The following is a 27809-nucleotide window of genomic DNA, read 5'->3' as shown; positions in this document are numbered from 1 at the left end:
TCCACGATACAGGACTGAATAGAGCTTACAGAGGGTAAGGCTCTTGGCAGAATCTGCAGTTAAGGGGAGCAGGGCCAGGGTTACATAGTAGGCGAGGAAGCTAGGACTTGAACTCAGGACTGCAACTCCAAACCCCACGCTTTTCCTCACCACACAATGCAGCCAGGCGGGTGGAGAAAAGGAGCCTCAAAGAGGTCAAGTGTGGCTGTGGCTACAAAGTAGCAGGTCCATCTGGCCTCCCCACACATGGCTAAGAGATTAACGCAATTCAATCTTCCCTAATATCAGGCGATTACTCTCATCACCAGCTGAAAACCAAACCTTATCTTGAAACAAGAGGAGAAATACACCTTGGGCTCTTTAAGGCCAGCAAACAAATACTGAATATGTTCCTCTCCCATCCCTCTCCCCAGCCCCCAACACAAGATGGTGTAGTAAAGGGAGACACCATTTCTCACTGGAAAACAGACAGGAATAGCACAAGAGATGACCACGCTAGCTGCTTGACAGTGTCACAGCTCTCTGAGGTGGAGTCGCGGGGGGGGGGGGGGACAGGCACTGAGAAAAGGTCAGCAGGAAGGAGAAGGTAGGCCCTCAGTAGTCCCATTCCAAAGGAGGTACAGCTCTTCCTCAAGCCCTCACATTTTGGGGTGGAAAGGAGGAAGCAGAATGCTTTCTTAAACAGCATAAGGCAGGCCAGACAGAAGCACTGGGAGCAGGTCACCAGGTCTCCTGAGGGGAGGGAGAAGAGAGTAAGGCTGGAGGCAACTGAGAAAGGCTAACATTGCTTCAAGCGGAGAAGTCCAGAAGGGAAATACCACATCTAAGGTCAGAGGGTATTTGTGGAATTGCTGGAAATCCCAGGTTGAGGATCCAAGCCAAACTACCAGAAGAGGCTGCAAGAGAAACCCAAGCAGAGTCCCACACGGTTCAAAGCAAAGGTTGTGGTTTGGATCCACCCTTTTTTTTTTTTTTTTTTAAAGATAAGGTCTTGCTTTGTTGCCCAGGCTGGAGTGCAGTGGCGTGCAATCTTGGCTCACTGCAACCTCCACCTCCCCGGTTCAAGCGATTCTCCTGCCTCAGCCTCCTGAGTAGCTGGGATCACAGGAGTGTGCCACCACGCACGGCTAATTTTTGTATTTTTAGTAGAGACAGGGTTTCACAGTGTTGGCCAGACTGGTCTCGAACTCCTGACCTCAGGTGATGCCCCTCCCTCGGCCTCCCAAAGTGCTGGGATTACAGGCGTGAGCACCTCACCTGGCCTGACCCACCCATTTTTTATTGTATTTCAGTCACCCCAGCCACAGGCACCTGTGGCCAGTTAATCAATAACCAAGATAGGAAGGATAGGTGGAAGTTCATCCCAGAATGGAGCACATTAAGAGACTTTTACTCAGAATCGGGATTTCCACCTTATATCCCAACTGATTTGGGCACCCCAGTTTAAACCCTGGCTTACCTGACCTTAAGAATCTCCCTTCTAAAGCCTTCAGACCCTCTCCCCATCAACACACACACGTGCCTGCGCACACAGAGAAATTCAACGTTCAGTCCCTCTCCCCAGAGATTTATCACCTTATCTCCAGCAAGTCAGGTCTCATAGCCCAACATTGCACCAAACAAATTATGACCTGAAAATGGCAAGAAAAAAACTGTGTCACCTAGAGAAACCCAATTAACAACATGACTCTGCTCTCTTCAATTCCCCTCTCCCCTCCAGCCATATCCGGGGCACCTGCGTGGCTGACCGCCTTTTCCCACTACTGGCCATGTTTCCTGGCTGACTCAAAAGCCAGAAGACAGTCTGAGCGGGGGCCTCCAGAGAAGCGAACCTAGAGATGGGAAGTCCTGCTCTCCCCACACCTTGGCCTGGTGAGAGTGCTGGAAGGGCACAGGATCAAAACACCACCTGGCTGATAGTCTGGAGTGTTCACCTTGAAATCACTAAGTTGCCCCTTAAGCCAAAGCTCCCTGCTGAAGAAAAACATAAATGCTATAGAAAGCTCCTCCACCAGAGTGTGTAAGTGCCCCACAAGGGACAATGAACGGGTATTTCCAAGAAATTCCTGCAGCATTTGCTTCCTCTCAACCCCTTTCCTTATTAGCCCCTAGCTTGAGAGGTCTCCATTGATTCCAGCCTTCAGCTAACACAAATACCCACTGCCTTCCAAACCTTCTGCCTGACCACATGTAGCATGTGTCGTGTGTGCGTGTGTGTGTGTGTAAACATCCTCTTCCCAGCCCGTGCTACAGTTTCCAAAGAGAAGAAATGCCTCCCCTCTTCCCCGAGGGCTCCCGGCCCCACGCTGCTGCAGAGTTGGTCATGTAATATTCAGGGACCCTGAGACCGGAAATGCCTGGTTCTGAACTGCTGCACTTGAAACGGGAGAGAAGGGATAGGGAAAACCGAACGTGGGATTGAGGGTGACGGTAGGAGGGGTGCGGTGGCTGAAATTCTGACCAGGGAAAGCATGCAATTCAAGGGTGGGCAAGGCAGAGAAAGAGGGATGAGAGGCTGTCGAGACAGTTGCAAAGTCAAAATTCGAGGAGCCAAGGAAGAGCAGGGGAAGAAGATAGAAGTAAGGGCAAAGGCGGAAAGAGGGCCGAGAGGAGGTGAGGAGCCACAATAAAGATTCTCCAGGTGATGGGGGAGGCCAAGTTTAGGGGAACCAGTGGGTCCCGAACCCCAGAGTAAAGGTAGGGTGGCAGGGAAGTGTGGGGGCGGGGCACCACAGGGTGGGGACCGAACTGGCTCCCAGCATCTGCAGCCAGTGGAGAGAGAAGGGAGCAGAGGGCGGGGGCCCAGCCGCGGCGGGAGCCCGGGAAAGGGGCACAGGTCGCCAAGGGGACCCAGGCTGGTGGAGGGGGCGCCCGGGAGCACGTGAGGCGTGCAGCCACCCCGCTCCCTCCCCTGCGGCGGGGACAGGAACCAGGGCGAGGCTGGGGGACGGCGCGCTCACCCGCAGGGCGGACAGGTCGATGTCGTCCAGGCTGCGGGCGGGGGCTGGGTCGCCCATGGCCTCCGCGGGGAACGGGGCACCGGGGCCGCTCACGCTCCGGCTCGGTTACTCCACTGCCGCCGTCGCCGCTTCTCCCCCATCGGAGGACCCCGGGGGCGGACTCCACCGCGCCTCCCCCGGAGACCGGGGAGGGGGAGGGCCGGCGCGAGGACCGACCCACCGACTGACAGGCGCTATCTCCCCGGAGCCAGCCACCCGAGCCTCCCGCCTCTCCTGCGCAGGCGCGGAGCGGCCGCGCACGGGGAGGGTGGAAGCGGGAGCGTGACGCGAGCGCGCCGGGGCCCCCTCCCCCTAGGCGCCGACACCTGCGCGCAGGCGCAGGCGAGCAGGCGAAAGGCGCGCGCGAGGACGGAGCGACCGCGCGAGCCTGGCGTGAAAGAAGTGGGCGGCGGCCGAGGCGGCCGCGGAGCGCGCCCACCAGCTGGCGCGCGTGCGCACACGCGTTTCCTTTTCTTTCCCTGTTTTTTTGCCCTTTCTCTCCCTTATTTCCTTCTCAGATCTCCTTTGACGCCTTTCCTTCCCTTTCCCTCCTTCTTTCGTGTGCCCAGCTGCCAATCAAGCCACCCACCTCTCCATTTGCGGGGGAAGGGGGCGGTACCCAACCCCCCTCTATTACTAGGGGGTTGTTATGGTAACTCCCCACGCGAGGGCTGGGTGGCCTCTAGATAGGACGGGCTGTCCACCCACCCAATTGCTATGGCAACAGTGGAGCCGCTGAGGGAGGGGCCACTCCGTGAGAACTTGGCTGGAGAAACCACGTGGGAGTTGGGGGGCAGAGGAGGGGCACCGGCTGCCTCAGGAATGCCCTTTCCACCCTCACCTAGCAGGTTGGGGAAGCATCGAGGAGCTCTCAGATCTCAGGATAAGGAATCCTACCGCAGACGTGTATCTCTGCACCTCTTTTAACAAAGTGTTCTGCACAAAGGAACTGTTTCGACAATTATTCATTGATCACTGGAGTCGCGCGTGGAGGAAGGGGTGGCGAAGGGGAGGAGAGGGAATCTGCTTTCAATCCCTTCACATATTGCTTGGGTCACCTTAGATCTAGTCATGTTGGCACAGCGCCTACAGCCATTAGCCTCAGTGGAGGCTGGGTAATGCTATCTAAGAACCAAGAGTCATGTTCTACCACTGACATGCTGTGTGACCTTGAGCAAGTTGCTTTGCCTCTCTGAGGTTTTCTTTCACTGTGAAATTGAGGGGGGAGGCTGTATGATCCTCAGGAGCTCTTCTAGCACCAACACTGTTTCTGAAAGACTCCACCACCAGCCTTAATATAAATCATTTAAGAGAGTTTAAATTAGAAGTCCTTGGAAAATAGCTGAACGCATTGCTTTCTGGACCCTTCTCCTTAGCATTTGGATGCATGGCCAGTCGGCCCCCTTCCCTAACCCCTAGCCCATTCTCCTTGCCACTGCCCTTATTCAAGCCACTATCCCCATTCATCTCCTATTTGGCCTTCCTGCCTGACTCCTTCAAGTCAATTCTATTTTTTTTTTTTTTAAAGACAAAGTCTTGCTCTGTCGCCCACGCTGGAGTACAATGGCGTGATCTCTGCTTACTGCAACCTCAAGCTCTTGGGTTCAAGCGATCCTCCAGCCTCAACCTCCCAAGTAGCCGGGACTACAGGCAGCACATGCCACTACGCCCGGCTAATTTTTGTATGTTTTGTAGAGATGGGGCTTTGCCATGTTGCCCAATCTGGTCTCAAACTCCTGGCCTTAAGTGATCTGCCCACCTCGGCCTCCCAAAGTGCTGAGATTATAGGATCCCTTGAGGCCAGGAGTTGGAGGCCAGCCTGGCCAACATGGTGGGTTTTTGTTTTTTGAGATGGTTTTTGTTTTGTTTTTTGTTTTTTTGTGAATTTGTTTTTATTGGGGAACAGGACACAGGGTGGAAAATGTCACCTTGGTGGAGACAGAGTTTTGCTCTTGTTGCCCAGGCTGGAGTGCAGTGGCACGATCTTGGCTCACTGCAACCTCTGCCTCCCGGGTTCAAGCAATTCTCCTATCTCAGCTTCCTGAGTAGCTGGGATTACAGGTACACGCCACCACGCCCAGCTAATTTTTTGTATTTTCAGTTGAGACGGGGTTTCATCATGTTGGCCAGGTGGTCTCGAACTCCTGACCTCAGGTGATCCACCTGCCTGGGCCTCCCAAAGTGCAGGGATTACAGGCATGAACCACCACACCCGGCCAAGCCTGGCAAACATGGTGAAACTCCATCTCTATTAAAAATACAAAAAATTGGCAGGGCACGGTGGCTCACACCTGTAATCCCAGCACTTTTTGGGAGGCCAAGACGGGTGGATCACCTGAGGTCAGGAGTTTGAGACCAGCCCGGACAACATGGTGAAACCATGTCTCTACTAAAAATACAACAATTAGCCAGGTGTGGTGGCAGGCACCTGTAATCCCAGCTACTTGGGATGCCGAAGCAGGAGAATCGCTTGAACCCAGGAGGCAGAGGTTGCAGTGAGCCAAGAACATGCCACTGCACTCCAGCCTGGGTGACAGAGCAAGACTCTGTCTCAAAAAAAAAAAAAAAAAAAAAAATTGGCTGGGCATGGTGGCTCATGCCTGCAGTCCCAGCACTTGGGGAGGCCAAGGTGGGCGACTGCACTCCAGCCTGGGCAACAGAACGAGATTCTGTCTCAAAAAAAAAAAAAAAAAAAAAAAAGGCCAGACACGGTGGCTCATGCCTGTAATCCCAGCACTTTGGGAGGCCAAGGTGGGTGGATCACAAGGTCAAGAGATCGAGACCATCCTGACAAACATGGAGAAACCCTGTCTCTACTAAAAATACAAAACTGGCCAGGTGTGGTGGCGCATGCCTGTAATCCTAGCTACTTGGGAGGCTGGGGCAGGAGAATCACTTGAACTTGGGAGGCAGAGGTTGTGGTGAGCCGAGATCATGCCATTGTACTCCAGCCTGGGCAACAAGAGTGAAACTCCGTCTCAAAACAAAACAAAACAAAAAACAGATTGGCTGGGCGCGGTGGTTCACACCTGTAATCCCCGCACTTCGGGAGGCTGAAGCAGGTGGATCACCTGACATCGGGATTTCGAGACCAGCCTGGCCAACATGGTGAAATGCTGTCTCTACTAAAAATACAAAAAATTAGCCGGGTATGGTGGTATGTGCCTGTAATCCCAGCTACTTGGGAGGCTGAGGCAAAAGCATTGCTTGAACCCAGCAGGCAGAGGTTGCAGTGAGCTGAGATTGCACCACTGTACTCCAGCCTGGGCAACAGTGTGAGACTTTGTCTCAAAAAAAAAAAAAAAAAGGCAGATAAAGTGTGGCATCAAAGATCCTTCAAGATTCTGCTGGCTGGCCGGGCGCGGTGGCTCAAGCCTGTAATCCCAGCACTGTGGGAGGCCGAGATGGGCGGATCACGAGGTCAGGAGATCGAGACCATCCTGGCTAACACGGTGAAACCCCGTCTCTACTAAAAAATACAAAAAACTAGCCGGGCGCGGTGGCGGGCGCCTGTAGTCCCAGCTACTCCAGAGGCTGAGGCAGGAGAATGGCGTGAACCCGGGAGGCGGAGCTTGCAGTGAGCTGAGATCCGGCCACTGCACTCCAGCCTGGGCGGCAGAGCGAGACTCCGTCTCAAAAAAAAAAAAAAAAAAAAAAAAGATTCTGCTGGCTTTTCTTGCCTTTTCTTTTTTAATGGTTTGTTTCTTTAGGAGTTGGGGTCCTGCTCTGTTACCCAGGCTAGAGTGCAGTGGCATGATCATGGCTTATGGCAGCCTCCCAACTCCTGGGCTCAAGTGATAATCCTGCCTTAGGCTCCTGAGTTCCCGGGATTATAGGCATGAGCCACCCTGCTTGGTGCCTGCCTTATTTTTCAGTACTCAACTATTAGCCTCACATTTTCCAGCCATACTGAAATACTCTACTTACTTCCCAGAACTCAACATTCTCTCCCCCAATCTTTGCATGTACTCTTTTTTCTCCTTGGAATATTCCCTAGCCTCTTGACCATGCCCACTCTCACCATGTTTTGCTTTGTCCTACATGTCTAAATCACCTCCTCCATGAAGCCTTCCTTGACTCACCAAGACTAAGTTTGGTTCTTCTGTTTCAGCTGCCTGGCTTTTTAGTCCATGGTAACATTTAATGATTTGAATTGTAAATGTCTTTTGAATCTCCTTAAAGGCAGGAATAATATTAGTCTTGTTCAGCACATGGCCTGGCACCCACTAGAAAATCAGTAACACTTAAAAAAAAAAAACAAAAGAAAGAAAATCACTAATACTTAAGCAATGAAAGTGGCCAGGCGCCATGGCTCACACCTGTAATCCCAACACTTTGGGAGGCTGAGGCGGGCGGATCACCTGAGGTCAGGAGTTTGAGACCACCCTGACCAATATTGTGAAACCCCATCTCTACGAAAAATACAAAAATTAGCTGGGCGTGGTGGTGCGCACCTGTAATCCCAGCTACTTGGGAGGCTGAGGCAGGAGAATCGCTTGAACCTGGGAGGCGGAGCTTGCAGTGAGCTGAGATCCGGCCACTGCACTCCAGCCTGGGCGACAGAGCGAGACTCTGTCTCAAAAAAAAAAAAGTAATGAAGGCATCTGTTGTCTGGGCGGGCACTGCAGCAGTTCAAGGTCAAGACCATGGGATAGTAGGAAAAAGCATAGAAAGTGGAGGTAGTGCTTTAGGCAAATCACTAACCTCTCTGAGGCTCAACTCTGTCATCTGTAAAATGGAGATGGTAATAATAGGGAGGTTAGGATAAAATAATACATGTAAAGCACTTAGCATATACTAGGTCCTCTAAATTTACTAATGCCTCAGTCATAGAGGCTACTCTTTCCATTCTGGGTTTAGAGCCAACTCTTCTGATTCTAAGCCCTCTGCTTCCACCGCCCACCCCCCTCACTACGGTTGGTCTCCATTTAAAAAACTCCAGGACTAGCCCGGGCACAGTGTCTCATGCCTGCAATCCCAGCACTTTGGGAGGCCAAGGCGAGTGGATCACGAGGTCAGGAGTTTCAGACCAGCCTGGCCAACATGGTGAAACCCCGTGTCTACTAAAACTACAAAAATTAGCTGGGCATAGTGGGGGGCACCTGTAATCCCAGCTACTCGGGAGGCTGAGGCAGGAGAATCGCTTGAACCAGGGAGGCGGAGGTTGCAGTGAGCCAAGATGGTGCCACTGCACTCCAGCCTGGGTGACAGAGCAAGACTCTATCTCAAAAAAAAAACCCAAAACAAACAAACAAAAGCCTCCAGGACTAAGGAGGGGAAGGCAGAGACTTTGAAGCAGAAGCCCTAGGCACCCCTGGCCCAGCCTGGGGCAACTGCTGCCTCTCACTCCACAGTGAATGAGGTAATGGTCCCCCTCGGGAAAGAGGCAGTTAGTGCTGACAATGAGGCTAATTAACAAGATGCCAATTAGTACCAGGAGACCGCTATATGTAGGAGGGGGGAATTCTGGCACAGAAGTAGCTTCTTGTGAGGACTGAGGGCTGAACTCGAAGGAGAGGATGAGGCAGAGCAACACCATCCCCTCTTCATGCCTCACCCACCCAGAAAATCTCTCGTCCAGGAAGGCTTCCTAATCTCCACACTTCACTCCCCTCAGTTTCCTCCTGCATCTGTCGTCAGTTCTGAGACAGGAGCGTGAGGCTGTGGGAACAAATGGCAAGAGCCAGGACTTGTGCTACACTTTTTTCTTTTCTTTTTTTTTTTTGAGACGCAGTCTTGCTCTGTCACCCAGGCTGGAGTGCAGTGGTGTGATCTCAGCTCACTGCAACCTTTGCCTCCCGGGTTCAAGTGATTCTCCTGCCTCAGCCTCCAGAGTAGCTGGGACTACAGGTGCGTGCCACCACGCCCGGCTCTTTTTGTATTTTTAGTAGAGACAAAGTTTCACCGTGTAAGCCTGGATGGTCTAGATCTCCTGATTTTTTTTTTTTTTTTTTTTTTTTTTTTTTTTTTTTTTTTTTTTGAGATGGAGTCTCGCTCTGCCGCCCAGGCTGGAGTGCAGTGGCCGGATCTCAGCTCACTGCAAGCTCCGCCTCCTGGGTTTACGCCATTCTCCTGCCTCAGCCTCCCGAGTAGCTGGGACTACAGGCACCCGCCACCTCGCCCAGCTAGTTTTTTGTATTTTTTAGTAGAGACGGGGTTTCACCGTGTTAGCCAGGATGGTCTTGATCTCCTGACCTCGTGATCCGCCCGTCTCGGCCTCCCAGAGTGCTGGGATTACAGGCTTGAGCCACCGCGCCCGGCCCGATCTCCTGATCTTGTGATCCACCCACCTTGGCCTCCCAAAGTGCTGGGATTACAGGCATGAGCCACCACGCCCAACCTACATTTTTGAATATTGAAAATATTTTGGACCAGGCATGGTGGCTTATGCCTCTAATCCTAGCACTTTGAGAGGCCGAGGTGGGTGGATCATGAGGTCAGGAGTTTAAGACCAGCTTGGCCAACATGGTGAAACCCCGTCTCTACAAAAAAATACAAAAATTTGCCAGGCACGGTGGCACCTGCCTGTAATCCCAGCTACTCAGGAGGCTGAGGTGGAAGGATCAATTGAGCCCAGGAGGTCCAGGCTGCGGTGAGCCATGATTACACCACTGCACTGCACTCCAGCCTCAGCAACAGAGTAAGAGCCTATCTCAAAAATGAAAAAATAAATAAGCTGGGCACCATAGCACGCACCTGTAGTCTCAGCTACTCTAGAGGCTGAGGCGGATTGCTTGAGCCCAGGAAGTTGAAGCTGCAGTGAGCTGTGATCATAACACTGCGCTCTAGCCTGGGCCACAAAGCAAGACCCTGTCTCTAAAAAATAAAAAGAAACAAAACTAAACATTTCAGACATACAAGAAGTTATGAATATATATATGTGTGTTTGTATTTTTTTAATTAAGAAATTTTTAGGCCGGGCGCGGTGGCTCAAGCCTGTAATCCCAGCACTTTGGGAGGCTGAGACGGGCGGATCACGAGGTCAGGAGATCGAGACCATCCTGGCTAACACGGTGAAACCCCGTCTCTACTAAAAAATACAAAAAACTAGCCGGGCGCGGTGGCGGGCGCCTGTAGTCCCAACTACTCGGGAGGCTGAGGCAGGAGAATGGTGTGAACCCGGGAGGCGGAGCTTGCAGTGAGCTGAGATCCGGCCACTGCACTCCAGCCTGGGCGGCAGAGCGAGACTCCGTCTCAAAAAAAAAAAAAAAAAAGAAATTTTTAGAGATGGGGGTCTTGCTATGTTGCCCAGGCTGAGCTTGAACTCTTGGCCCTCCTGCCTCAGCCTCCTAAATAGCTGGGATTACAGGCTTTAGCCTCCATGCCCAGCTTTTATATATACACAGTTTAAGAAATAAAATGGGCCAGGTGCTGTGGCTTGCGCCTGTAATCCCAGCACTTTGGGAGGCCGAGGCGGGTGGATTACCTGAGGTCAGCCTGGCCAACATGGTGAAACTCCATTCTACTAAAAATACAAAAAAATTAGCCAGATGTGGTGGAGGACGCCTGTAGTCCCAGCTACTCAGGAAGCTGAGACAGGAGAATTGCTTAAACCTGGGAGGCGGAGGTTGCAGTGAGCTGAGATTGTGCCTCTGCACTCCAGCCTGGGCAACAGAGCAAAAAAAAAAAAAAAAAAGAAAGAAAAGAAATAAAAGGGGCCAGGTGCTATGGCTTATGCCTGTAATCTCAGCACTTCAGGAGGCTGAGGTGGGAAAATCACTTAAGCCAGGAGCTTAAGACCAACCTGGGCAAGATGGCAAGACCCCATCTCTACAATAAATAAAAACGTTAGCAGGTGTGGTGGCACATGCTTGTAGCCCATCTATTCAGGAGGCTGAGGCAGGAGCATCTCTTGAGTTCAGGAGTTCAACATTGCAGTGAGCTATGATTGTGCCATTACACTCCAGCCTGAGGGACAGAACAAGACTCTGTCTGTCCCTCCCCCTCAAAAAAAAAGTTACCATTGTTACCAGTGACATTCTGTCTATATACCTCTCCTGGAAGGTAACCATTCGCAGTCTGGTATGTGCAATATGCTTCCATAGACCTTGCCATGTTTTCCGCCTCTTCCCTCTGGAGCAGGGCCATCCAGTAGAATCCTGTACAGTGATGGAAATGGTATATACTTGCACTGTCCAATATGTTAGTTACTAGCAGCGAATGGCTACTGAGCACTTGAAATGCAGTTAGTGTAAGGGACTAATTTTTTTTTTTTTTTTTTGAGATGGAGTCTCGCTGTGTAGCCCAGGCTGGAATGCAGTGGCGTGATCTCAGCTCACTGCAACCTCCGCCTCCCAGGTTCCCGCCATTCTCCTGCCTCAGCCTCCCAAGTAGCTGGGACTACAGGCGCCCGCCACCACGCCAAGCTAATTTTGTTTCTGTATTTTTTGAACAAGAAGCAGCCTCTCCAGGTCCTTCTCGGAGCATCTCCCTCACCTGTGGTTGTGACAGCAGCTCCACAGTTCTCCAGGTGCCCTGGCTGGGCGCTGCCCATCCTTCTACCCAGGCAGCACCGTGTCAACACCTTCTCCTCTCAGGAGCCAGGTGACCGAACTCCCGAAGCCATGGATAGGTAGAACAGAGGTAGACAGAAGAGAAAGAAGAAAGGAGGAGGGTGGAGATAAGATGAAGGGGACTGGTGCCCCATGTGGGCAGGGACGGGAGGCTGGACCGAGCGCTTAGTTCCTCCAAGGAAGACGCATTAACCTTTTCGACACCTTTATTTATGAAATGCTTATTGAACAGATACAAAGTTAGTGTCAGCAGGCTGCAGGAGGGAGTTAATATGCACTCCTTCCTTCCCCTGGTGGGGGCTAAAGCCAGAAGTGGCTTTATCCTTCCCTCCACCTTGGCAGCAATGGGCTGGGAGAGGCCCTGGGACAGGGAGGGGGTTCAAGGGCAGGAGGAGGAAGGGAACAATGGGTAGCAGGGCCTGGGGCAGAGCCCCCCTCTCCTGGAATAAGAGGCTTGACCCTGCTCGCCCTGGCAGGAGCTGTGCTTCTCCTCTGCAGCATGGAGAAGTGGTTTGCACTGGGCAGCAGGGGGGGTGAGCTTCTCTGGGACTCTCTCCTGCCTCCCCAGCCCAAGGTTGCGAGTGTCCTCTTCGGCTATTTCTCATGTAAGGGTCCTCTGTGACACCTCTAATCCCGTTCAGGGATGCCTGCCTTCCCAGATCTCACAGGGCACTGCCCTCAGTCCCTGCGCTTAAGGGGCAGGGAGCCAGACCTGGTGGGGCACAGCAGCTGGTGACCTCTCCCCGACGGGGGCCTCAACTATGTCCACACTTCTAGGGGGATCATGCCCTCCTTGCTACCCAGCGGGGGTAACAAAGACTCATCCTCAAGGAACTTGAGGGGGAAGTGGACCAGGTGGCCCTGGACCTGGGTGAGCTCAGACCGAGCCAAGGGAGGACTGACGGTGGCCAAGGGCTCCACGGCCACATACTCCCGGAGTGTCCGCAGGGAACGCGTGGCATTGGTCGGTAGGCAGCGGAAGATCTGTGGGCGGGGGCATAGATGCCAATAAGGCTTGGGGAGACTCTCCCAACAATCTAAGTCCGACTAGGCTCGACCCCTTCCCCCATGCCATCTCTCCATACCCCCACTGACCCTGGGCCTCTCTCTCTTTTTTTTTTTTTGAGACGCAGTTTCACTCTTGTCGCCCAGGCTGGAATGCAATGGTGCGATCTCAGCTCACTACAATCTCCACCTCCTGGGTGCAAGTGATTCTCCTGCCTCAGCCTCTCGAATAGCTGGGATGACAGGCACCCACCATCATGCCCGGCTAACTTTTGTACTTTTTTTCTTTTCTCGGAGATTCGCTTTTATTGCCCAGGCTGGAGTGCAATGGCGTGATCTCGGCTCACTGCAACCTCCGCCTCCTGAGTTCAAGAGATTCTCCTGCCTCAGCCTCCCAGTCACGCCCAACTAATTTTTTTGTATTTTTAGTAGAGAAGGGGTTTCTCCATGTTGGTCAGGCCGATCTCGAACTCCTGACCTCAGGTGATCCGCCTGCCTTGGCCTCCCAAAGTGCTGGGATTACAGGCGTGAGCCACTGCGCCCAGCCAATTTTTGTACTTTAAGTAGAGATGGGGTTTCGCCATGTTGGTCAGGCCGATCTCGAACTCCTGACCTCAGGTGATCTGCCTGCCTTGGCCTCCCAAAGTGCTGGGATTACAGGCGTGAGCCACTGCGCCCGGCCAATTTTTGTACTTTTAGTAGAGATGGGGTTTCGCCATGTTGGTCAGGCTGATCTCGAACTCCTGACCTCAGGTGATCCGCCCGCCTCGACCTCCCAGAGGGCTGGGATTACAGGCATAAGCCACTGCACCCGGCCTGGGCCACTAAATCTCTTGATAGCAAACGCCCCCAGGCCCTCATCCCCCTTCGGAGAATGAGTGTGTGGTGGGGCTTCTCTCCATCCTACCCTGAGCAGGATAATGCACACATTTCCCCAGGCCACTCTCTCCCTCCCCTCCCAAGTTCCCACCTGCTCATAGATGTTGGCGTTGCTCTCAGCTGTGTCTTGCCACAACTGGAAGAAGTCATCACAGACGGGGTCTCGGAGATCCAAGTCTGGCCGGGTATTTGCTCCAAGAATCACACTATGGGAGAAAGGGGTCCCAGCAGGGCCAGATTAAGATCCTTAGAGAACCTGAATGCCAGAAAAGTTACATCGTCCCTACTCAGGTAATTCAAAATTGGCTGGGTGCAGTGGCTCACGCCTGTATTCCCAACACTTTGGGAGGACGAAGCCGATGGATTGCTTGAGCTCAGGAATTCAAGACCAGCCTGGGCAATATGGCAAAACCCCATCTCTACAAAAAAGTACAAAAATTAGCCAGGCGTGGTGGCATGTGCCTGTAGTCCCAGCTACTTGGGAGGCTGAAGTGGGAGGATCACTTGAGCCAGAGAAGTCGAGGCTGCAGTGAGCTGTGGTCACGTCACCGAACTCCAGCTGGGTGACAGAGCAAGACCCTATCTCAAAACAAATAACAAACAAACAAAAAAAAACAAAACAAACGCAATATAAAATAGTAAAATAAGTATAAAAGAAGCCAACAGAGTTCTGATTTGTCTTGACTTTGATGACTACCTTGGTGTTTTTTTTTTTTTTTTTGAGATGGAGTCTCGCTCTGTCGCCCAGGCTGGAGTGCAGTGGCGTGATCTCGGCTCACTGCAAGCTCCGCCTCCCGGGTTCACGCCATTCTCCTGCCTCAGCCTCCCGAGTAGCTGGGACTACAGGTGCCCACAACCGCGCCCGGCTAATTTTTTGTATTTTTAGTAGAGACGGGGTTTCACCGTGGTCTCGATCTCCTGACCTTGTGATCCGCCCGCCTCGGCCTCCCAAAGTGCTGGGATTACAGGCGTGAGCCACCGCGCCCGGCTACCTTGGTGTTTTAAAAAATTATTTTTATTTTAAATTTTCTTCTTTTTCTGTTCTTTCCCCAATCCTCAGAACCTGTGAAAATAATTACTTTTTTTTTTTGAGACAGAGTCTGGCTTTGTCGCTCAGGCTGGAGTGCAGTGGCGCCATCTCCGCTCATTGTAAACTCCGTCTCCCGGGTTCACGCCATTCTCCTGCCTCAGTCTCCCGAGTAGCTGGGACTACAGGCGCCCACCACCACGCCCGGCTAATATTTTGTATTTTTAGCAGAGACGGGGTTTCACTGTGTTAGCCAGGATGGTCTCGATCTCCTGACCTCGTGATCCGCCTGCCTCAGCCTCCCAAAGTGCTGGGATTACAGGCGTGAGCCACTGCGCCCGGCCAAAAATTACTTTTAAAAGATTTTTTTTTCTTTTGGCGGGACACGGTGGCTTACAGCTGTAATCCCAGTATTGGGGAGGCTGAGGCAGGAGAATCGCTTGAACCCAGGAGGCAGAGGTTGCGGTGAGCCAAGATCGAGCCATTGCACTTCAGCCTGGGCGACAAGAGTGAAACTACGTCTTAACAACAACAATAACAACAACAACAACAACAAAGATTTTTTTCATGGCCAGGTGCAGTGGCTCACACCTGTAATTCCAGCACTTTGGGAGGCTGAAGTGGGCAGATCACCTGAGGTCGGGGAGTTCAAGACCAGCCTGACCAACATGGCGAAACCCCGTCTCTACTAAAAATACACAATTAGCCGGGCGTGAAGGCACATGCCTGGAATCCCAGCTACTCAGGCGGCTGAGGCAGGAGAATCACTTGAACCCGGGAGGCAGAGGTTGTGGTGAGCTGAGATCTCGCCATTGCACTCCAGCCTAGGCAACAAGAGCAAAACTCCGTCTCAAAAAAAAAAAAATTGTTTCTCATTTTTTTTTGTGTTCCTGCTTCACTGATACTCTAAACTGATTAGTCTGCCTATTGATTTGTTTTTTTTTTGTTTTTTTTGTTTTTTTCTGTAGGCAGAGTCTTGCTCTGTCGCCCAGGCTGGAACGCAGTGGCGCGATCTCGGCTCACTGCAACCTCTGCCTCCTGGGTTCAAGCGATTCTCCTGTCTCAGCCTCCCGAGTAGCTGGGATCACAGGTGCCCGCCACCAAGCCCAGCTGATTTTTTGTATTTTTAGTAGAGACGGGTTTCATTATGTTGGCCAGGCTGGTCTCGAACTCCTGACCTCAGGCAATCCACCCGCCTTGGCCTCGCCAAAGTGCTGGGAAGTGCTGGGATTAGAGGCGTGAGCTGCCGCGCCCAGCCTTGCCTATTGAGAATCTAGGCCGGGCGCAGTGGCTCAAGCCTGTAATCCCAGCACTCTGGGAGGCCGAGACGGGCGGATCACGAGGTCAGGAGATCAAGACCATCCTGGCTAATACGGTGAAACCCCGTCTCTACTAAAAAAATACAAAAAACTAGCCGGGCGAGGTGGCGGGCGCCTGTAGTCCCAGCTACTCGGGAGGCTGAGGCAGGAGAATGGCGTAAACCCGGGAGGCGGAGCTTGCAGTGAGCTGAGATCCGGCCACTGCACTCCAACCCGGGCGACAGAGCGAGACTCCATCTCAAAAAAAAAAAAAAAAAAAAAAAAAAAGAGAATCTAGCACTACCTCTACCTCTGGCTCTGGGAGTACCTATGTGGTGCTACCTCTTGTCCTGCTCAAAAGGCAGACGCCTCCATCTCCCTCCCACCCTGTGGCACCCCGCCCCAGCTCTACCTGAAGCAGTGCTTCCGCAGACTCAAGGCAAACCTGCCCGCCTGATACTCCACCCCATTCATGAGGGATGGTTCCGTCTCTGTGTCCTCGATGAGCACGGCCAGCTCACTGTCCCGCTTCCCCAGCAAGCTCCGGTCGTTGATGTTTGCAGAACCTGGGGTGGATGTGGGGCACGCTGTCTGCTTGGGGCCAGGGCACTCCCCCCAGTACCCCATCCCCTCTACCAAAGCACTGGCCTGCAACACTCCTTCTTGGACCCTCTACCCCTACATGAGCCTGAGCTGCAGTCTCTGTCATCCCGGCCTCTCATCTCTTTGCCTGTCCCCGCACCCTCTCCCTGCCAGGGGCCCAGATCCGGCACTGACCGATGATGACTGTCCGGTCATCTGCGATGAGCATCTTGCTGTGGATGTAGATGAGCTCCGAGACGGGGTGCCCGCCCAGTTCTCCGTGTGTACGAAGCCCGCAGATGGAAATATAGTCCCGCCATGCTGTCCCCACTGCATACAAGAGATGGGGTGACAGGAGGGGAAGCGAGGGGAGAGGTGGCTCTGTGTGCAGACAGGGCCCTGCCCCACCTCCTCTCACTCCAGAAGCTCTTCCTACATAGAGTCTGGTCTCTCTACTTCTCCCTGCAGTGAAAGGCCAGCTATGGTCTGCGTAGCCTCAGAGGCTCACAGGAATGACAGCCTCCTTCCCCCACCCCCAGGCCTCCAGCGCCCCAATCTCCCTCTCCCAGGGGTCCAGGGCTTGAGCCCCCAGCCCCCAGCACTCACTGGCTGCTTTGAGGCGATGCAGGATTGAATACTCCCCACGACACAGGGTCCTGAGAGGAAAGACAGAGGGAGAGAAGTGGAGGCTGGCAGAGGGGAGGGGAGGTTGGGAGAGGTGGCCCTCCTTTAAGGCCCAGGAGGAAGGGATCAGGACAGAATCAAGAGGGGGACAAGGGTGGGATGGGGCCATTGAGAGCCCTGGGGGGTCACCTGTAAGTAAAATGCAGAATGGCCTGAATGGAGTTGCCACCACCCGTGGAGATATCACCCTCGAAGCCAGGGAGTAAGGGCAAAAGCACGTAGACTCGGAAACACTGCCCCTGTCTGGGGAGAGGGTGGAGTCAGAGGTGCGACTGGTCCCTCCAACCCCACCCCCTTCAACTGGGCTCAGACCACGCCCACAGTCCCCACCTTCCTGACAGTCCACCTTACTTGTGGGCCTTCAGGATTCTGTCCACAATCTCATCGCCCACCTTGTTCAGAACCGTCCGCCCATCTGAGCAGCTAATGAAGAACTGATTCTGGGGCAAGAACCAGAGACAGACATTAGCAGCCTGGCCGCTGGCGCTGTCCTCGGCCTCCAGCCCTGGTCCCAGGCTCCAGGCGTCTGCTTCTGCTCCGGGCCCAGCTCCACCAACCCTTGATGACTGACTCCACTCATTCCCCAGGTCTCTCTCCTGCAACATCCCTTCCATGCTCTCCCCCACCTCCTCCCAGTCAGACCTCAATGTAGAGGAAGTGCCGGCTCTCCTTGATGGTGTGGAGGTAGGCATTGAGGATGGAGTTCTCCAGGGTCCCTGCTGACCAGCGGTCCACTGACCGCAAGACCTAGGGAATGGTGAATGCGATGTGCTTCTTTTCATTTTCTTATTTTATGTTTTTTTTTAGACAGAGTCTCGCTCCCTTGCCCAGACTGGAGTGCAGTGGTGTGATCTCAGCTCACTACAACATCCGCCTCCTGGGTTCAAGCGATTCTCCTGCCTCAGCCTCTCTAGTAGCTGGGACTACAGGCACACATCACCACACCTGGCTAATTTTTTGTAATTTTAGTAAAGATGGGGTTTTACCATGTTAGCCAGGATGGTCTCGATCTCCTGACCTCGTGATCCGCCTGCCTCGGCCTCCCAAAGTGCTGGGATTATAGGCGTGAGCCACCGCGCCTGGCCGTGATGTGCTTCTTAACCCCAGGAGAGGACAGTGTAGGGGGCTCTCACACCAAGGAGAGTGGGTTGGGGTGTTGGGCTGAAGGAGACAAAGGTAGGGGCTGGCTGAAGTGGGGGGCCTCACCTGCACAGTGGTGCACTGCCCCCCTGGGAGCGTGAAGGGGAGCTGGTTGGCAGTGCTGGTAGACTTGGGAAGCAGGTAGGGGTACGTGGGAGTCTTGTACTTGGCCTTGGTGGTCTGAAGTGGAGGGATGGCAGAGTCAGCAGGAGGTGCTGAGCTGTCTCTAACTCCCTCCCTCCCTCCAGCCCCCACCAGAAGGAATGAGCACCTTGGTGAAGTTCCAGCGCTGGATGAAGTGCCGGGCGAGGTCCCGGGCAGGTAGGCCGTGGACGACCACCCCAACGTCCCGCCATGGCATCCGTGGGGTCGTCTCCCTGTCAATGAAATCTGCGAGGTCCCGGGAGAGTCAGGGGAGACGTCAGGGCTGGACTCCTGGGGACACTTGGGGCAGGGAGGAGGAGCCTGCCAGAGGGAGGGCTGTACCACCCTTGACCCCTCTCATCCCATCCTCAGTACCAGTCCCAGCTTCTGACCCTGCTCTCAGCTCTCTGGGGTTTTGGCGGGTGGGAGGCTTCACCTTCGAAAGGCCGGTCGAGCTGCACCCAGTCCTTGGTGATAAGATTGCTGTAGTCCTTGCCCAGCCAGAAGAATTGGTTGTGAGAGAGGTCTGGGGTGGCCGGCGAGTCTGGGCACGGGGTGGGAGGCTGTAGGGGGAACACACCCAAGCCAGGGGCAAGGGGAGGTCATGGGGCTGTACAGAGCCAGGGCCAAAGAGAGGAGCCCTGAAAGAGTGAGAGAGACGGAGAGGAAGAATGAAACAGAGGGTCTGATTCCCCAGCCCTCCCCTCCAGCCGCCTTTGACACTTTTAGAGGAATGGGGTGATGGTCAGTGAAATGGGGAAAGGATGGGTTACAGCCCTTTCTTTTTTGAGACCGAGTCTTGCTCTTGTCACCCAGGCTGGAGTGCAGTGGCACGATGTTGGCTCACTACAACCTCCGCCTCCTGGGTTCAAGCGATTCTCCTGCCTCAGCCTCCCGAGTAGCTCAGATGATAGGCACCCGCCACCATGCCAGGCTAATTTTTTTGTATTTTTAGTAGACACGGGGTTTCACCATGTTGGTCAGGCTGGTCTCAAACTTCAGACCTCAGGTGATCTGCCTGCCTCAGCCTCCCAAAATGCTGGGATTACAGGCATGAGCCACGGCACCTGGCCGGTTACAGCACTTTCAAAGTGGGTTCTTGGGGTCCCAGAAAGTTTGAGGAACCCTGAGGTGGGCAGGGCCTGGAATGATTGAGGGGGTAAGGCTGGAGTCGGGAAAAGGTGTGGATTGAGCTTATCTGAGTTTGGGGGTGCTTAGGAAGGCCTCGGGGGGATTACCTGGGAGGCAGCTGATTCAGAGGAGTCTCCAAGGTCAGTCAGTCGGTAGTGCAGGTCATCCCAGCGGCCATAGGCAAGGTCCAGTCCCCCTAGGAATGCTACCACTTGGTCCACCACCAGGAGCTTCTCATGATGGGCCCACAGCGTCACTTGGTCTGGGTGACGCATCACCTGGAGCAGGCATGGAGGGTTCATGAGGTGGGTTTAGGTGAAGGAAAACAGGAGGTACTGGGAGGGAGAGAGGAAAGATGGAAAGATGAGACCATCAGGAAGCAGGAGCACTGGGGGCGGGGACAGTGTGGGGAGGAGGGCTGTCATGGGGGAGGGTCTCTGAGGCCCAGAGTCACCTTTATGTTTGGGTGCAGCAGCATCAGTGCCCTCTTGCTATAGCCACTGTTGATGCCCAAGGCCAATTCCACTTCCTTAAACAGCAGAATGGACACGCGGACACCCTCCTCCTGGTGGTGAGTTGGGGAATTAGATCCCAGTGCCTCTCCCAGAGTTGCCCCTTTCCACACTCCCAAACCCTTTCTACGTGGGTCCCTCCAGCCTGTCTGGAGATCCTAGAGGCTCTGCCACATATGCCCTGCTTTGCTGCTTGCAGCAGACTTAGACTAAATGTCATCTGTGTGCTCACCCACTCACCCATCCACATATCTATCCACCTACCCACATATCATCCATCCATCTATCTTCCCAAGCATTTACTCATCCCTTTATCTACTGTCTATCATTCATCCATCTACCTGCCTACCCTCCTAGCCCTCCACCTTTCCAACTCATATCCTTCCATCTATCACCCTTTCTGTCCTCTATCCATCCACCTGCCCACCCACCCTGCAACATCCATGCATCCTTCTTCCAGTCCATCAACACCACACATGCCCCTCCATGGCAGGTACTGTGCCTTGTAGTGGAACAATGATATTAACTAGTCCAGTGAAAGAGATAGACATGTACACCCCCAGATAACACAATAAAGTATTATGTTTACTGGGAGGGAAGTCTCTGCCAGGTGGAGGGAGCATGAAGAGGAAGGTGTCAGTTCTTAGGGCAAAGGGAGAGGGCGGAGGTGATGTCTGACAGGCGCTGGGCCAGGATGGGCACATTTCCCTCCCCTGAAGCCTCAGACTCCCTATCTTCTCCCACGCTGCAGCCCTGCTAATGAACCTCCACGCATAGGCAACCCCCTCCCCCTGCAGCCCGACGGCTGTCCTCACCGCCTTCCTCTTGAGCATAATGTCCAGTCTCCAGTCATCTGAATGGGCCGGACGCTTCAGGTAAACCTCAGGACTCAACCTGGGATTCAGGGCAGTGGATTAGGGGCAAACAAAGCCCCAGACCACCAGCCGTACCCCCCTTCTCCCCCTTCCTCCGAGGAACACGCTGACCTGCCCCAGGCTCTATCCTGCCCCATCTTATTGGGGCCTTTCCCACTCACCACCAGTCTGTGATGAAAATCTCCTCTTGAGCTCGAAGGATGGCATCTGCCACAGCAGCAAAGTAACCTGCCCCATTCACAAACCTGGGGGGAGGCCAAGCCAAGGAGGTCAGGGGAGTCAGAAGCCAGAAAGCTCTGGAGAGTGAAGACCGGAGGACAGTCATGGGTCAGAGGTGACAGCAAGGTCAAAGATCAGGAATGATCAGAGAGCACAAGTGGTATCAGACACATCAAAATAGTGTTTGCCCATATACGCTAAATACAAATAAAAATTACAAAAAGACACAATAACCTAATCAACTAAAGAATGGGGGGATTACTACATCGTACATAAAGAACACCAATAAGTCGACAAGAAAAAGTCACATGAGCCAACGGAAAAATGAGCAAATCGTAAGAACTGACAGTTCACAGAGAAATTAAAATGGCCAGTTGTGGCAAATGATGTTCAGTTTCACTAGTAAATGAAGAAGTTAAAATGAAATTACATTGAAAAAATCCATTAGATGGGTAATAATTAAAATCATTAGTAACATTCAATATCAGCATATTAGCATATCAGAATGTTATTCAATATGCTGGGGAATATTCAGTATGCTGGGGAAGTGGGTATTCTCATAGACTACGGGAATATAACTTTTAGGAGACAATTTGGCAGTATCAAAAAAGAAAAAAAAAAAAATATATATATATAGCTTTTTTGAGATGGTGTCCGGTTCTGTCACCCAGGCTGGAGTGCAATGGCACGATCTTGGCTCACTGCAACCTCCTTCTCTTGGGTTCAAGTAATTTTCCTGTCTCAGCCTCCCAAGTAACTGAAATTACAGGTACCCGCCACCATGCCTGGCTGATTTTTGTATTTTTAGTAGAGACGGTTTTTGCCATGTTGGCCAGGCTGGTCTTGAACTCCTGACCCCAGTGATCTACCCGCCTCGGCCTCCCAAAGTGCTGGGATTACAGGCATGAGCCACAGCGACTGGCCAGCAGTTATCAAAATATTAAATGCACATAGCCTTTAATATCATTAAATATGCACAGTAATTTTACGTCTAGGAATACAACCTACACAATGCTTAGGCAAAGATCATGTTCATCGCATTGTGTGTAAGAATGAAAAATGGGAAATAATCTAAGTATCTAATCTCTCACACATGTATTAAGTGAAAAAATAAGTCACAGAAGAGGGTGCATGATCTCATTTATGTTGAAACAAAAGTAACACATGCCTGCACATGTGAAAATATGTAGGAAGGCCAGGCGAGGTGGCTCATGCCTGTAATCCCAGCACTTTGGGAGGCCGAAGCGGGTGGATCACTTAAGGTCAGGAGTTCATGACCAGCCTGGCCAACATGGTGAAATCCCATCTGTACTAAAAATACGAAAATTAACTGAGCATGGTGGTGCATGCCCGTAATCCCAGCTATTCAGGAGGCTGGAGGCAGGAGAATCGCTTGAACCCGGGGGGCAGAGACTGCAGTAAGCCGGTATCATGCCACTGCACTCCAGCCTGGGTGACAGAGCCAGACTCCATCTCAAAAAAAAAAAAAAAAAAAGGCCGGGCGCGGTGGCTCAAGCCTGTAATCCCAGCGCTTTGGGAGGCCGAGACGGGCGGATCACGAGGTCAGGAGATCGAGACCAGCCTGGCTAACACGGTGAAACCCCGTCTCTACTAAAAAATACAAAAAACTAGCCGGGCGCTGTGACGGGCACCTGTAGTCCCAGCTACTCGGGAGGCTGAGGCAGGAGAACGGCGTGAACCCAGGAGGCGGAGCTTGCAGTGAGCTGAGATCCGGCCACTGCACTCCAGCCTGGGTGACAGAGCGAGACTCCGTCTCAAAAAAAAAAAAAAAAACCCAACCAAACAAACAAAAACAACCTCCGTCCATGACTGCCCTGTGCCTGTGATATTAGCACACGGGAGCCTGTGAGATCAGCTGCCACTGACTCCCAGCCTCTCCTCTGACTGCTCCTCCTCACTCAGTAACAACAATATGTCCTGGTGGTTCCCAAACGCCCTGAGCTATTTCTGTCTTCTCTGCCTGGACTGTTCTGCATTTTCTTTATCTCGTATAGTTGCATGAGGATCAGCAAGTGTACGCTGTTCCCATGCAATCACCAGTCCTATCAAAATATAGGACATTTTCATCGTCCTGGAATGTTCCCTCGTGTGTCCCGTTTGATTGCCCAGACAATCTTTGCCCCGTACCCTGCCACAGGCAACTGCTGATCTGATTTCCATCGCTGTGGATCGGTTTTGGCTGTTTTAGAAGTTTATAGCCGGGCGCGGCGGCTCACGCCTGTAATCCCAGCACTTTGGGAGGCCAAGGCAGGTGGATCACAAGGTCAGGAGCTCGAGACCAGCCTGGCTAACATGGTGAAACCCCGTCTCTACTAAAAAATACAAAAAACTAGCCGGGTGAGATGGCGGGCGCCTGTAGTCCCAGCTACTTGGGAGGCTGAGGCAGAAGAATGGCGTGAACCCGGGAGGCGGAGCTTGCAGTGAGCTGAGATCTGGCCACTGCACTCCAGCCCGGGCGACAGAGCGACACTCCGTCTCAAAAAAAAAAAAAGAAGTTTACAGCCGGGCGCGGTGAGCTGAGATCAATAGAGCAAAACTCTCAAAAAAAAAAAAAAAAAAAAAAAAAAAGGAAAATGTTTGTTAAATGAAGGACTAAATCAGATTTGAGAAGATCATAGAGAACAGAGAGGGTCAGTATGGTAGAGGGGGGTTTAAAAAGTTATAGGAGGTTACAGACGTCAAGGGTCAGAAGAGATGACCAAGTCTGAGGGTCAGAAAGGTCAGAGCGAAATCAGAGAGATCAATGTGGTTAAAGATATCAAAGATCAAGAAGATTAAGGAAGTCACAGGGTGGATCGCTGAGGTCAGAAGGGTTCAGAGGAGATAAAAGAGAGGGTGAAGGACTCAGAGACAGGGGGTCAAGAAGGCCACAGAAGGGATGTCAGTGTCTCACCACCGGGCCAAGGTCCCAGGCCGGGATGGGGCATAGCTGTCATGCTGGTGCAGCTGTAGGAAGTCTCTGCCTGGGCCCCGTGCCAGCTCAGTGATCTCTTGGGCCCACCACCGTGCCTGCCGGTAGCTGCTGCACTTGAGAATCAAGGACCTGGATGGGAACGATGAGATGCACCATAAATCCTCGCCCTCCATACATATGATCTTGCCCAGAGACCTCCCCTTTCTTTCTCACTTCCTCCCTTGGTCCCTAATCACAACTCCACAGAGACAGGGCGTGTATGTATCTGCCTTATTTGTTTATTTATTTTTGAGACAGAGTTTAGCTCTTGTCCCCCAGGTTGGAATGCAGTGGTGCGATCTCTGCTTACTGCAACCTCTGCACCCTGGCTTCAAGCGATTCTCCTGCCTCAGGCTCCCAAATAGCTGGGATTACAGGCCAGCACCACCACGCCTGGCTAATTTTTGCATTTTTAGTAGAGACAGAGTTTTACCATGTTGGTCAGGCTGATCTCGAACTCCTGACCTCAGGTGATCCGCCCGCCTCGGCCTCCCGAAGTGCTGGGATTACAGGCATGAGAAACCATGCCTGGCCGTATCCACCTTACTCACAGTTGGAGCCTAGTATTGTATCAGCAACCAGTATTGTACCAGGCACTCAGGTTTGTTGAATGAACAAATGAACAAATGGAATTTCCTTTATGTCAGCAGTTCCTTTCCTGGGCTTCTACTAATCCCCTTTCTCTGGGCCCAGTCTCTAAGAGCAGTCCCAAGCATCTGGCTAGACCAGTTCCCTGGTTCAAAACTATGTCCGGATCCCGGGAGGTGGAACAGCCTTCCTCTCTACTGTGGTCTCTCTTACTCAACCCCCAGCAGGGCTGCAGGCTGGCTCACCACTCAGCCGGTGTCTCTCACCCCAGGGAGGCCTCACCTGTGGGAGGTGTCGATCCGCACTCCGTACCGTGCCTCCGTGCTCCTTTTCCCCACCTGCACCTCAAAGCCGGGGTCAAAGAGCTGAACAAATGAGATGGCACCCGTCTCGAGGCACATGTACAGCAGGAAGGAGTCCTTCACCACCAGCCACCTAGAGCAGAAGGGCTCCCTGTGTTCCTCTCTGCCCTCGAAATTTTATTCCTCACCCCCACCCACTGCCCAGCTGCTCGGCCATAGCCCTTACCTCTTGGACCAGCGATAACAAACTTGGTCTCGGCCACAGCAGGTGAGGCCAGGAACGCGGTGGCCACCTGAGCGCTTCCGGATCGTCCCCTCCCTGTGGGGCAATCAGGAAGAGAGGCTGGATGAGGACTCCAGACCCCCAGCCCACCCTGCACTGCTTGCCCCATTCTCAGGCAGGGAGAAATTAAGAGGGATGTCTACAGATGCCTGGGTGAAGGGGGCCAGACACTCACAGCCCTTTGCAGCCCAGGTCTGGGATAAAGGACAGCTGACTGACTTCCAGGAATTCTGTCTGCAGAGGAAAACAAAAGGCCAGAGGAGATACCTGGCTTTCAGCTCCTCAGACCCTGGGGCCCCTGGCCCTCCTCCCCCTGAGGGTCTGATGATCCTGCTCCACATCTAAAATCAGCTCCTGGACCTTACCAAGGCATGGTAGTTGCGATAGAAAGACATGGTCAAGAGGCGGTTGAGGTAATTCTCCAGGTATTTCTAAAGTGGAGATGAGAGAGAAAGAGACAGATGGGACCAGAGTCATTTGCACATCCAATGCCTTCCCAGAGGACCTGGCATCTGGTCCCACCTGTTTGCTGGCTGCATGTCTGGTAGAGCCCTCAGGACCTGCCCGGGGTAGAGAGGGCATCTCTCTGTTGGCTGCATCTTGGGCTGGAGAATAGGCAACGGCAAAACTGTGGAAAGGATGGATGAGGTTCAGGTAAGAGCTGGGAGGCTGGGTGCTCTGGTTCCTGAAAACACTGGAGATGGGGCTTGGAGGAAAAGAAGAGGCCTGGAGGTGGCCAGGTGTGGTGGCTCATGCCTGGAATCCCGGCACTTGGGGAGGCTGCAGCAGGTGGATCACTTGAGCTCAGGAATTTAAGACCAGCCTGGGCAACACAACAGCACCCCATCTCTACAAAATATACAAAAATTAGTTGGGTGTGGTGGCTGTGGTCCCAGCTACTCGGGAGGCTGAAGTAGGAGGGTTGCTTGAGCCCAGGAGGTTGACATGAGCCAAGATCATACCAGTGCACTCTAGCCTGGGTGACAGAGGGAGACCTTGTCCAAAACAAAAACAAAAACCAAGCAAAAGTCCTAGAGTCTGGCAAAAGGAAGGCCCCCTACCCTGGGAATGGAGACTAGAAAAGGGTGAGGCTGCCAAGAGTATTTTGGGCATCCCGCCCAGCTGAGATGCTGGCACAGAACCATGGACAGGGAAAGCTGAGCAGGGAAAGTTTCCTGGTAACTGGGGTCAGGGGAGGGGCCCAGTGGCCAGAGTTGCAGGGAGGAAAGATTGTGGCCTGGGGGTGAGACAGGCAGAAAGGAGGGTGGGGGGCACCTGCCCTCTACAGGACTCAGTCTGATTCCCCTTACCGAGCCAGAGGGAGCAGACTCATCAAGACTTTGTGTCTCAGGAGGTCCCGATGCAGCTCCTGAAAATGACGGAACTTCTTCTTGGTTGTCCAGGTAAAGTCGCCGTGAGTCAAGCGGACAGAATACAGAGTGCAGGTTCCTACCTAGGGGTGTGAGGAACTGAATGGATGACCCCCGTGTTGAGTCCCCGCCTCCCCACTCTGGCCAGCTCTCCCTTTCCCTCTTCCCTGGGGCCAGCCCAGCCACCTTGGATCCATTCCAGGCCGCCCTCCCTTTCCCCCTCCCTGGGGCCAGTCTGGCCACCTTGGATCCGCTGGTGTATCTTTCGGTGCCCACCACCTGGGCTGTGACAGGGACCCCAGGTGCGAACACCAAGGGGTGCACTTTCAGAGGCTGAAGCTCATAGGTGGCCAGAAACGGGTGCATCCGGTCGGCTGGGAAGAAAGAAAGTCGAGGAGTGTAGACCCCCACAGGCCCCAGCCCCCTGGCTCCCCACGCCTCTCCTCCCCGAGGGCCATCCATATTCCCTGTGTACCTGGGTCCTCTCCCTCCCTCAGAGTGTCCACCTCATCGGACTCCATCTGGAGCTGGCTGGAGTCCAGTTCGTCCCCAGTGGGGAAGAGGCTCTCAGGGGTCGCCATCATCCTAGGAATATAGGGAATCCTCAGGGAGGCGAGTTGCCCTGCAGCACCCGCCCCCCCATCCTAACTCCTGCAGGTCCTCCATCTCTTCCAGGTCCTCCTCTTCCCCCACAGACTCCTGACCGCCCGCTGATGACGACCGACCAGTTTGCAACGCCCCACCGACCCCTTCGAGCCCCCATCCGCTATCTTAGTCCTTCATCCACAATCCCAGTCCCAGTCCCGCTCCCCGACCCCCGCCCCGTCCCGTAACCAGAGACCCGGGGAACACCCAGCCAGGCCCGGAAGGCTCCGACCTGGGGCGCCACAGCAGCTGCGCGGGGAAGCGGCCCCGGGTGGTCGGGAGAGCGCGGGGCTACGGGGCTTACGCCAGGCCAGGCGGGCCGGGGGCAGGGGTCCAGGCAGGAATGAGGAAGTTACGCGATCCCCGCCGAGGGGAGAAACCCCGAAATCTGAGCGTGCGACTGAGTCTGGAGGCTCCGCAGCCCGAGCCCTTTCCGTCCCCGCCCGATTCCCGGGACCGGGGACCCCAGCGCGCCCCTTCCCGGCCGCCTCACCCTGGCAGACGGAGCCAGCGCCCGCGCGGGTTCCGGAGCCAAGCGAGCAGAGCGGAGCCGGAGCCGCAGCCGGAGCCCACGCCCCAGCAGGCCGGGGCGGGGCTGGGGCTCAGGGCCTGCCCTCGGGGGCGGGACGGCCCCCGGCC

At 53.6% G+C, this 27809-nt stretch overlaps 2 protein-coding genes across 54 annotated transcripts in view; both read right to left on the bottom strand.

Moving 5' to 3' along the window:
• MINK1 (misshapen like kinase 1) overlaps window positions 1-3223 on the bottom strand; it is a 71011-nt gene extending 67788 nt beyond the window's left edge. For all 50 annotated transcript variants that reach the window (XM_077969848.1, XM_077969851.1, XM_077969854.1 and 47 more), the window contains exon 1: window positions 2961-3223. Coding sequence is in view for 37 of the 50 variants with exons in the window: in XM_015118337.3 (XP_014973823.1) it covers window positions 2961-3017 (57 nt within the window). In the remaining 13 variants the exon portion in view is untranslated. The remainder of the gene's footprint in view (window positions 1-2960) is intronic.
• Window positions 3224-11700: 8477 nt separating this feature from the next.
• On the bottom strand, window positions 11701-27716 carry PLD2 (phospholipase D2). 4 transcript variants are annotated; one of them, XM_077969936.1, is made up of 25 exons: window positions 27403-27716; window positions 27001-27110; window positions 26769-26899; window positions 26466-26608; window positions 25678-25783; window positions 25521-25586; window positions 25331-25389; window positions 25099-25191; window positions 24853-25005; window positions 23923-24072; window positions 20951-21034; window positions 20730-20808; window positions 19857-19967; window positions 19510-19680; window positions 18708-18834; window positions 18399-18517; window positions 18194-18307; window positions 17630-17734; window positions 17339-17427; window positions 17117-17230; window positions 16910-16959; window positions 16499-16633; window positions 16134-16287; window positions 13488-13602; window positions 11701-12496 (listed from the first exon to the last, which is right to left on the bottom strand). In XM_077969936.1, exons 2-25 carry the CDS (start codon window positions 27107-27109, stop codon window positions 12272-12274), a joined length of 2802 nt encoding a protein of 933 aa, XP_077826062.1. In that variant the 5' UTR covers window position 27110; window positions 27403-27716; the 3' UTR covers window positions 11701-12271. The 4 variants fall into 4 exon arrangements, with proteins under 4 accessions (XP_077826062.1, XP_077826063.1, XP_014973820.1 ...); XM_077969937.1 differs by having other exon boundaries at window positions 27475-27716; XM_015118334.3 differs by having other exon boundaries at window positions 27664-27716.
• Between the last annotated feature and the right edge of the window lie 93 nt (window positions 27717-27809).

This window comes from Macaca mulatta, chromosome 16 (genome assembly GCF_049350105.2).
Source record: "Macaca mulatta isolate MMU2019108-1 chromosome 16, T2T-MMU8v2.0, whole genome shotgun sequence".
NCBI lineage: Eukaryota > Metazoa > Chordata > Mammalia > Primates > Cercopithecidae > Macaca > Macaca mulatta.
The sequence above is the reverse complement of the archived record's forward strand: the minus strand, read 5'-3'. Positions and strand labels throughout refer to the sequence as shown.